Source organism: Drosophila miranda, chromosome XR, assembly GCF_003369915.1.
Source record: "Drosophila miranda strain MSH22 chromosome XR, D.miranda_PacBio2.1, whole genome shotgun sequence".
NCBI lineage: Eukaryota > Metazoa > Arthropoda > Insecta > Diptera > Drosophilidae > Drosophila > Drosophila miranda.
Window position 1 is genome coordinate 51,593,797 of NC_046674.1, and position 11,535 is coordinate 51,605,331.

Below are 11,535 nucleotides of genomic sequence, written 5' to 3' on the forward strand. Positions count from 1 at the left end.
GTATTACAAAATGATAGCGATGATGGGTGTGCGGACGTTCTACGCTTACTGTTTACGAAGCAGTAAAACTGTTTAGGGTCCTGAGAAAAACGTATCCTGCAACGAGATAGGTAGTTCTTATAGCATTGAGCATTAAGAACTGAAAAGTTTGACCGAGCTATTACATAACGAGAGTAAGAAGTAGGAGAGAAATTTTTTATAAAGTCTTGATTTTAAGTTTTTTAGACTGGATAACTCTTTGGTAAACCAAGGGGGCTTTCCAGATCTAATCGGACAAGAAAGCGGGACACAAGAATCAAAAAATGTGCCAAGAGCATTGTAAAAAATGTTTGTGCCTTTTGTGACATCAGTGCACAAGTACAAAGCGGACCAATCAAAATCCCTAATGAAGTTATTAAGCTTACATATATATACAAACTTAAATCGATGGAATTATATCGTAAATGGTAGAAAAGGCAGCTATAAACTAGATTGTTTATATAAAAATCGTTTTGTTTCTCTTATGACTACAGTATTATTTTTACAAAATTTAGTAGGCTACATTTTACAAACGAGTTAATCTACTGAGCTTTAAATTTTCGTAATTCTACTTGTTCGGGCCAGCCGCTGAAGAATAACCGTAACTTTAAGCATTATTATTGTATGAGCAGAGAGAGCCGCCTTTGTTGTAAAACGTTGACTTTCTGCAGAGCTGCTGCGCTCTCCCGCTTAAGGGGTTCTCTGCCGCCGCCACTTCGGCAATTACTTTGATCTGCTGCCGCCACTTCGGCAATCACTTTGATCTAACGCCGTCGTCTCTTTTTAGTTCTGTGCTAACCCCTCTGCGCATTGGTTGCATAGCGATTTCGCATAAATTTTATCTGGCCATAGCAAGCAATCGGCTTCCGCTAAGCCACCAAGATTAAAAACGAATTATAAAGTTTAACCCAAATTCTCTTTTCATTTTTGAAACACATAGGTGCCAAAAAAGCTTGGCATCTCAAACTCAAACTACTAAAAAAAAGCATGGCCGATAAACACGATCGTGTAACAAAAAAATGTGAAATTCGTAAAGGAGAGTTTAATGGCTTCCGCCGAAACAAACCGCTGCACACGCAGTGCGACCTCTTGGGATCGAGGGTATATTCATGACAGAGCCGTGAGGCGGCACAAACATTACTACTACTTACTACTTTCACGACCACAATTTACCAACTCACTTTTCTTATCCGGCGAAAGATCGATCTCCCGACGCAGGCAGCTGGAAAAGAATTCATAAATAGCGTGCCCTAACAATATTCACAGTAGATGTCAATGGGTTTTCTTTCCTATCCCAAGAAGCTAGGTGTGGCGTCTGTCTCGAAAGAATCGCAAACTCACATCAGGGTTATACCCAGAAAGGGTGCTCTTTACAAACGTGTTTAACATTAGTTTTCCATCCTTTCCTTTTCCACTAACAAACATTAATTCAGTTGTGCAAGAGTTCCGGTTACCTCGAGTCATGATTGCACTAAGCTGGCCTAAATCTGGCACGACAACACTCTTGGCGACGAATGGTGCTCTGCTGCATCACATACGCTACGTTGGCGGCCATACGCTAACGAATACCGATGCTAAATGGGTGCACAGCTTAAATCGTACAGTTAAAACGACGAATGGTCCTTTGCTGCATCACATAGGCTCGATTGGAAGCCATACACTACTGACGATCGAAGAGACGGGGGTGCACAGCATAAATCGTTCAGGAAGAGCGATGAATGGTCCTCTGCTGGCTCACATATGCTCGCTGCAGCTTAAAACGTACAGGACGAACGATGAAGGGTCCTCTGCAGGCTCACATATGCTCGGACGCGGGCGGAGCGCGCGCTTTGACGCAGCGGCGTCGCTCTTATCGAGAATCCACTGGCCTCTATACAGAGGCCTATACTCTTGCGTGCTGCGACTTCCAGTGGAAGCCTCCAGTGGATTATTCCACCACTTGGGGTCAATCTCGCTGAGCACGATGGGGCTAGGAACATACTGTCGTTAAAACCAATCTTCTACGGATCTCTCCTCTCACTCACCAAATCTGTGTTCTCCCTGAGCTACAATAGAATATCCCAACAGGCACTGATTGTTCTCTTTTTATTCATAACTCAAGCGCACGCGGATGTTTTTCGATTTGTTTCCGAGAGCTGATCAAAGAGTGGCTTATTCGGCGGCCTGATCGTGGCGGAAGAGGAAGTGCTTGGCCTGTCAAACTCTTTTGACGCGAGGACCTCACCTCTTGTATTTCTATACCCTGAACAGTCTTAGCGACCCTGGGCGGGAGCCTAGCTCACGCCTCTAATGTTGTGGTCTGTCAAATCCCTACTGATCACCTCTGAGTGTAACAAAACGCACCACTAACCGGCTTGAATACATCTCCCAACACATCCCATACATTCTGTACCATCGAATAAGGCAAAATTAGTATTTCTGGTCGCTTCAGGCGGCAATACAGTAGTAGAAATAATAAATAAGTTCCGGATACAGTAGAGAGGCACAAGTAAGAGTTTCAGGAAGAAAGCTTACTTAAATTATTGATAGTTGGAGTAGTAGGTGCAACGCCAGAAGATGTTGATTTGATATTGCACACAGAACAGATGCGAGATAAGGAAGTAGTTAGGATTGGGAAAATGCCAGAGGATGGAATTGAAGTAGATTTTGAAGTGGTAGATGGTATTGTTTACAAGAGCAGTTGTGAAAACAAACTATGTTTCTATGTACCAATATGTATGGACGAGCATTTGATAAGGCGGTCACACGAAAAACTAGGACATCTGGCCGTAGAGACGTGCGGGAGTGACCTTTTGAGGACCTACTGGTTTCCGTCAATGAGAAGTAAAGTGACAGCGTTAATCAGAAACTGTCTACCGTGTATATTACACTCGATGCCTAAAACAATCCATAGTAGAACGCTCCATAGTATACCAGAGTCGTGTCTTCCTTTTCATGCCCTACATATTGATCATTTGGGTCCGTTGCCGAGTATTAGATCTAAGCAAAAAAACACCTCCTTGCGGTAATAGATGCATTCACTAAGATTGTCAAATTGTTCCCGGTTAATAGTACCAGCACGCGGAAAGCAAAGGATGCCTTAAGTAGATATTTTGATTTCTATAGTCGATAGTATCAGATCGTGGGACCTGTTTCACCTCGTTAGAGTTTGTTTGTACACGGAGCGTTTTCCGCATTAATGTTAATTCACGGATGGGGGTGTGTTAGTTTTTTCTGCAAACGAATCAAAGTCTATACAAGAAAGAGAAAAGTCGATCGATCCAGTTGAGTATTAGGGAATAACTATTTATTACAAATCTTAGTGCTTGAGTACTGGGCATAAGAGAGAGAATACAGTGGTGAATTTAGTACAATTATGGTGAGTAAATACAAAAAGTGAGCGTAGGCTCTCTATTTTACGAGGGTCATTTGAATACTTGTTCCTTAAAGGAGTTTGACCGAACATCCCGGCCCCGTTGAAAGGACTGCTTTCAAACCACCTGAAGAATTGCCAACTTGTGTATTGGCCTGCAACATGTTCCATTTGCAGTGCGGAGGTGCACCACCCGTACAAGTCCATCCTTCCCAAGCACAGTAGACTGCACTCGGCCTAGTTTCCAGCGTAGCGGTGGCAGGTTGTCCTCATGGATGATAACCAACGTGCCCTCGGTGAGGTTCGTTGAGGGTGCTGTCCACTTCGTGCGCGATCGTAATTCGTTGACATAGTCAGCAGACCATTGCTTCCAAAACCGTTGCTTGACGGCCGTAATCGCATCGTAGCGGTCCATACTTGACAGCTTGATATTCTCGAGGGACCTTTCAGGTAGTGATCGCAATGATTCGCCAACCAAGAGATGACCAGCCGTGAGAGTGCTATAGTCATTTGGGTCTGACGAAAGCGGCGATAGCGGGCGCGAGTTGAGGATCGATTCTATCTCGACGACGACAGTGCTCAACTCTTCGAAGGTGAACCTGGTGTTGGCCAGCGTACGATTTAACAGCCCCTTTGCACTCTTGACTGCCGCTTCCCAAAGGCCTCCGAAATGAGGTGCCCTGGGGGGAATAAAATGGAAATTAATAAAGTCAGATGCGCAAAATTTATAGATTGCATCTTGGGTCTGCTTTAAAAACATAAACTTTTTTAGTTCCTGCAGTTGATTCGATGCCCCTACAAAGTTAGTGGCATTATCGCAGAAGATGTCTGTCGGCAGCTTGCGACGACCTCCCATCCGTTTCAATGCGTTTAAGAACGCCTTTGTTGACAAATCAGAGACTACTTCGATGTGAACGGCCTTGGTGAGAAGGCAAACGAACACGGCTATGTATGCTTTTGTAGGTCCCTTTCCTCGAATGCGTAGATATGTGTTGATGGGTCCACAAAAGTCAACTCCACAGCGTTCAAAGGGTCGAGCCGGAGCGAGTCGCGTAGGCGGTAATGAGCCCATGAGTTGTTGTAGCAGCTTCGGTCTGTAGCGAACGCAGTGTACACAGGAGCGAACAATTCTACGTGCCAAGTCTCTGGCGTTAACGATCCAATACTCCAAACGAGTGAGAGCGACTAGGGCTTTAGGTCCAGCGTGATAGTTCCGAAGATGCAAATGGCGAATATAGTTCCATACAAATTTGGACTGACTAGGCAGCAGCAACGGATGTTTTTGACCGTCTTGTAGGTCTGAGTATTCCAAACGTCCACCAACCTTGATAAGTTCGAATCCGTTCACGACTTCTAAAAAGGGAGTAAGAAACTTTAAGCTGCTTTTTAATGGTTTTTGCTTCTGAAGTAAACGGATGTCCTCTACAAAATGAGTTTGTTGAATGTTCCAAATAAGGCAATGTGAAGCAAAACGAAGTTCATCTGGCGTCGGTGAGGTTGTGGTAAACGTCGATTGCTTCCGACATCTCCTTATGAACCTAATCATCCAAGCAATGAGACGCAGACTGTGAGTGTACGAGCTGATATTATCGACGATGTTGAGGATATTATTTGTCTCGTGTACGGCAGCAAACAAACTTTTCCGATTCTCCGAGTTAACCACGTCCATGTCAATATCAAGTTTTCCACCAGTGGCGGGCCAGCTTAGTGAATCTTCGACTAGAAACGTAGGACCCGAAAACCATGGAGACTTAATCAACTCGCTCACGTTACAGCCTCGCGACAGAATATCAGCAGGGTTTTGATGTGTTGGCACATAGCGCCATTTTCCATCAGACGTTAAATCCTGAATATCGGACACTCGATTTCCAACAAAGGTCGATAAGGTGACTGAGTGTTGTTGCAACCAATGCAATACGAGCTGTGAGTCGCTCCAAAAATAAGATGTGATAGTGTGTTTACTGAATATGGCCTTGACTTTGTTATACAACTGAGAAAGTAGATGTGCGCCGCATAGTTCAAGCTTCGGAAGAGACTGTTTCTTCACTGGTGCTACTCTAGACTTAGAAGTGAACATTTTCACTGTGACCTGTCCAAGCGAATTCTCCGTGCGCACATAAACACAGCAGCCGTATGCCCGAATCGATGCGTCGCAAAATCCATGTATTTGAATGCTCCTAGTATCAGGCTGCAAACAAAAACGAGGTACCGCTAGTGACGACAGTGAATTCAGCGATTCCAAACACTTGCTCCATGCGTGGCTTAAATTCTGGGGGACAGACTCGTCCCAGTCGAGTTTCAAAAGCCACAACTCCTGAAGAATGATCTTAGAGACAATGACTAACGGTGATAGCAGACCGATTGGATCGAATAGCGACGACGCAGTAGACAAAATTGTTCGTTTTGTGGTAGTGGGATAGACTTCCTTTGGATTAAATGTGAAACTAAATGCATCTCTTCGTTGATGCCAAGTTAAGCCGAGTGTGCTGCTGACTGAGTTTTCTGAAATGTTTAATTCCTTGGTAGATTCGTCTTCCATCACGCCTGGATGATTTGAATGCCACTTGCATAATGGAAACTGACCACGAGCGAGAGTTGATGTGATTTCAGTTTTTAGTTTGAAGAGTGTATCTATATCACCAGCCCCACACAAAAGGTCATCAACATAAAATGCAGTTTTAACAGCAGCAGCCCCTAATGGCCATGCATCCTTACAATCCTCAGCCAAGTAATGCAAACTACGAGTTGCGAGAAATGGGGCAGACGCAGTCCCATATTTCACTGTATTGAGTTGGTAGGTTTGAAGATCCGTATTTGGAGATGCTCGCCACAAAATGTACTGGAATTTTCTATCCTTCTCACTCACAAGTACCTGCCTGTACATTTTTGTGACGTCGGCTGTGATGCCGAACCTATGCATGCGGAACCGCAGCAATTGCAAGTACAACTCATCCTGAATGGTAGGGCCGACTAAAAGTAGATCGTTAAGTGACCTTTGAGATGTTGTACGGCAAGAGGCGTCAAAGACAACTCTGAGCTTCGTCGAGGTACTGCTTGGTTTCAGAACGAAATGGTGGGGTATATAATAATGCGGTTCTTCCAAGTTAGGATTCAGTACGAGGGACATATGGCCGAGACTTTCATATTCCTGCATGAACGAGATATACTGCGAGCGAATTTCCGGTAGACGAGCGAGACGTCTCTCAATGGCAAAAAATCGAGTTCGAGCTGTATCGAAGGAACTTCCAAGACAACTTGGATCTTCTTGAAATGGCAAGCGAACGACAATCCGCCCACTGGCATCCTGATGTGTTGTGTCCCTGAAATGGTCCTCACAGCGACGATGATTTGGGAGCATTCTAGCGCTTGGATCGACAAATGAGTCCACTTTCCATAATTGCTGCAAATTCTTGTCGATCGACTCTTCTACAGTCGCCAAGCACAATGGTGGCTGTCTGTTATATTGCCGCTGGTACCTCCCAGCAACAACCCAACCAAAAAGAGTCTTCTGCAAAGTGGGAAGATTTGGACCAATGCGAATCTGGCCAACAGCTAGAGCTCCATAGAAGACTTCGGTCCCCAGTAACAAATCAATACGTTTAGTCCTATAGAACGATTCGTCAGCCAATGGAGTGTTAGCTGGTAGGTTCCAATTCGATATGTCGATCTCACTATCTGGCTGGTAGGCAATATGGGATGTGATTCCAAGCTGGAGAGTGAGCTGATAGCCGGAAGTACGTGACTTAATAGAGGTAGTCGTACGAGCCTTCAAACTAGTAAGGGAGTCTCCTATACTGCGAATTCCAATGTGGTGTTTTTCACGACGAAGGCGAAGCTTTTGTGCAAAGGTTTTGGTTACAAAATTAACCTGAGAGCATGAATCAAGCAACGCTCTACCGAGTTTGTATTTACCTGTGGCATCCTTTACCAAAACCATAGCTGTTGCCAACAAAATTTGATCATCTGCTGCGATCTCCATATGAGAATGTGAAGCAGCTTGATGAGCTGTTTGCCAGGAGGGTTGCGCTGATTGGAGTACCGGTTCAGTAGTTGAAGATTGTCCTGCTGATGATTGGGGTGGCTGTTGCGGCTGAGAGTGATGCAAAGATGAATGATGATTCCGATTACAGGATCGGCAACGATGAGTCGATGAACATTGCGCCACTCTATGACCATTTCCAAGACAATTGATGCAGAGACCGAGGCGTTTTGCATTGTCGTACCGTTGGTTGCTGTTCATAGCCTTGAACTGAGCGCAATTAGAGATCTTATGGCCAGAACTAGAACAAAGTGTACAAGACGGATTAGTGATAGCAAACGACGAGTTTATTTGGTGATTAGAATGACGATTTGACTTATTGGATTCAGCCTTTCGTTGTGACGAAGTAGCAGCCGAGTTTCCAGACGAATGGAGAAACTGACAGTGGCGTTCCAAAAGCTGTGTGCATGCTAGCCAGGTTGGCAGAGTTTTGTAGTCCTGCGATTCCTTCCACTTGTTCCGAGTTTGCTGATCACACTTTTCCATTATAATATATATAACCATAGCGTGAACAATATTCTCAGGTTTGCCGATGGACTCCAGCGAGCTTAATATAGCGGATGCCTTATCCACTAGGCTGTGAAGCTGCTGACTGTTTGACCTTTCCACAGGTTGTAGTGCAAACAATGCCTCAATACCTTCTAAAAATATAAGAGTAGGATTATCAAAACGGCCTTTGAGTTTTGCTATGGCCTTCGGATAGTTTTCGCTTGTAACCTGGAATGCCTGAATTGTATCTAATGCCGGCCCCGTGAGGCAGGTCAGCAAATAATTAAACTTTTCTATATTAGACAATCCAGACTCACGCACAACAATTTGCTCGAACGAGTGAATAAAATTCTTATAGTTTGCATATGTTCCGTCGAAAGTGGGTAGCGACAACCTTGGTAACGATGACTTCACTGGCGGTGGGTGGTAGTCCGGCGCAACAATGCTGGCGTTCAGATCTCCTCCCATTTTTTCCCTTATGGCTAGCTTGATTGCTATGTATGTATCCTCCAAATCTGCCCGTCCTTCATCATTCGGACTAAGGTCTTCAATATTAGCTTGGACATTTAAAACATTCTTGAAATACGTTTCTAAGATGTTCAACCGATAGCGAAGCTCATCATTGCATATCGGGGTTTCCGATTTAGCATCTACCACAGATTTGATCCGAGTTATACTTCGTTTTATATTGCTCCGTTGGGCGTTTTAAGTCTTCGAGCGTCATCATTTTGTTGTGTAGTGTAATTACGCTGACACAGAACTAGAGCTTCCAAAAATAACAACAACAAAAAAACGCAGCAAGCAGCAGCAGCTAGAGCACAAAACCAACGGTGAAAGCAAAAGCAAAAGTTCCAGCAGCGGCAACGAAAGCAAAACGAAAGTGAAGCGGTGGAATTCCAATAGAAAGAATGCGTTGATCGATGGACCAAAGCAGGTAGCTGCAAAGCGAACGAACCGAGAATGCAAGCGCCGTTGAATGCGTTGTGGGTGACAAGCGAATGATAAAATTAAGCGAGAACGGCGAGAGCAAGGCGAGGACAACGATCCCGCGATCTAGACGAACAATTCTGATACGGTTTTCGGAACATTCGATTGCAGCTGCGAGACGAGCGAATGTTGTAATTGTTGCCTTTGTAGATTGCGATTAGTTTAATTGTTCACAGAAGAATTAACATAACACACATGCCCCACGTTGGGCGCCAAAATGTTTGTACACGGAGCGTTTTCCGCATTAATGTTAATTCACGGATGGGGGTGTGCTAGTTTTTTCTGCAAGCGAATCAAAGTCTATACAAGAAAGAGAAAAGTCGATCGATCCAGTTGAGTATTAGGGAATAACTATTTATTACAAATCTTAGTGCTTGAGTACTGGGCATAAGAGAGAGAATACAGTGGTGAATTTAGTACAATTATGGTGAGTAAATACAAAAAGTGAGCGTAGGCTCTCTATTTTACGAGGGTCATTTGAATACTTGTTCCTTAAAGGAGTTTGACCGAACAGAGTTCTTTAGTTTTTTGCAGGAGAGAGGGATAGAGCCCATTAAGGTGGCTACAGGTGCACCGCAGGCGAATGACCAAGTAGAGCGGGTGAATCGTGTTCTTCTTCCATTGTAAAAAAATTGCCAGAGCCCCTTGAGCAAGCCGATTGGTATAGGCTGATGAGCATGGTAGAGCATGCCATTAATAACTCCGTTAACACCAGTTAGAACGAGGTGGAACGTTGTGAGTTGCTGCGGACACCGCAACTCTACAGTTATACCCGATACTAAGTCAGTATGGCTCTCTCCGGCAGACGCCGCTAATATTGAACGACACGACAAAGAGTGCGTGCGAGAGAGACAGAAAATCAGTCTGAGCGTGACGTCTATTTCTTTTGGCTATAAAAATGATCCGATCTGATCCAGATTCAGCAATCTGATATATATATTTATTCTGTATGATTGTGCGTTTTTAGTTTTCTCGAATCTTCAATATTGTGGATGCCACAGATCTTCGTTTTTTGTGTGGTCGGTAGGGGGTCTGGCGAAATTTTGAAATATACGTTTTATTGTGAGAACTGCTAGGAGTGTGGATACCAAATTTGGTTACTCTAGCCTTAATAGTCTCTGAGATTTGTGGATGCCCCAGATTTTCATCCTTTGCGGGGGCGGAAGGGGGTGTGGCGAAACTTTGAAACAAACTCGTCTCGGACCGATATATAAGGAGTGTGGATACCAAATTTGGTTGCTCTAGCTTTTATAGTCTCTGAGATCTAGGCGCTAATGTTTTACTCTAAGCAAAGCCGGCTATGCTACGTGTGTGTTAGAGAGAGACAGGGCGAGAAAAAATGAAATTGTTTTCTTGATGCTGGCTATAATAAAAATACGATCTTATTCAAATTCTGCAGTCTAAAAGATATAGTCATTCTCTACGATTCTGCGTTTTTGGTTTTCTCGTATCTTTAAAATTGTGGATGCCACAGATTTTCGTCCTTTGTGGGGGCGGAAGTAGGCGGGGCGAAGTTTTGAAATATTTTTGTAGCAGTGACATATCACAGAAGTCTGGGTCCAAAACATCGTTGCTCTAGCTCTTATAGTCTTTGAGTACTAGGCGCTGAAGGGGACGGACAGACGGACGGACGGACGGACGGACGGACGGACGAACAGACGGACGGACGGACAGACAGACAGACAGGGCTCAATCGACTCGGCTATTGATGCTGATCAAGAATATATATACTTTATGGGGTCGGAAACGATTCCTTCTGGACGTTACACACATCCACTTTTACCACAAATCTAATATACCCCAATACTCATTTTGAGTATCGGGTATAAAAACGTGATATTTAAAGTTTACATATTAAAGGGGATTCTATAGCGAATAAATTTATTAAGGAAATTAGAGAATTTGTCAATGCTTCAAACGCAGAGCTAGATAGGCGTCAGATTGCCCAAGGGATGGCAGTTGGTTCTCAAAACATCCAACAATGAAGATTCTTCAGCTAAATATTCAAAGTCTGACACATAACAACAACAAACAGCTCCTCTCAATGTTCCTAGACAACAACGCAATAGATATTTCCATCCTCTCAGAGATTTTGGTGCTGAACAACGCGGACTGCAGCATTTTAGACTATAACTTTTTCTGCAAGCCCAGAGAGGACGGGTACGGCGGGGCATCTACGTCAGGAAAAACATTCAATTCAGCATTTTAAAAATAGAGAACGACTTGGAAATTTTAGGAATAAAAACATTAAACCTCAAGAGCAATTTCAATATTTTTAGCATATATGCACCGCCATCAACAACAGCTTCACAGTTTAAATCGGGCACAAAAAAGGTTTTCGAATTCGCGGCTTCGCTTGGCATACCCTCAATGGTGGGCGGGGACTTCAACGCTAAGTCATCTTTCTGGGGAAATCCGATCTGTGATCACAAGGGTCGCAGCATTGAGAATTCCACCCGAGAGGCCGGATTTATCTGCCTAAACGACGGTTCCCCAACCTTCTCCAGGAGCCCATCTCAATTCTCTGTTCTTGACCTTTCTTTTTCGAACTACAGAAATGGAAGTATTAACTGGCAAGTCCCTAAAACAAAAATTACGAAGAGCAACCACTTCCCAATTGTAATATCAGTGCAAGGCGTAAATGCCCCCT

The 11,535-nt window shown here is 44.0% G+C and overlaps 1 protein-coding gene across 1 annotated transcript; it reads right to left on the bottom strand.

The window, feature by feature from the left end:
- Positions 1-4,283: 4,283 nt before the first annotated feature.
- On the bottom strand, positions 4,284-8,978 carry LOC117186399. Its single transcript, XM_033387140.1, has 2 exons — positions 7,283-8,978; positions 4,284-7,205 (listed from the first exon to the last, which is right to left on the bottom strand). Exons 1-2 carry the CDS (start codon positions 8,364-8,366, stop codon positions 7,189-7,191), a joined length of 1,101 nt encoding a protein of 366 aa, XP_033243031.1. The 5' UTR covers positions 8,367-8,978; the 3' UTR covers positions 4,284-7,188.
- Positions 8,979-11,535: the final 2,557 nt, after the last annotated feature.

Coding starts and splice junctions, on each gene's coding strand:
- LOC117186399 (XM_033387140.1), bottom strand. CDS start 8,366: ATGGGAGGAGATCTGAACGCCAGCATTGTTGCGCCGGACTACCACCCA.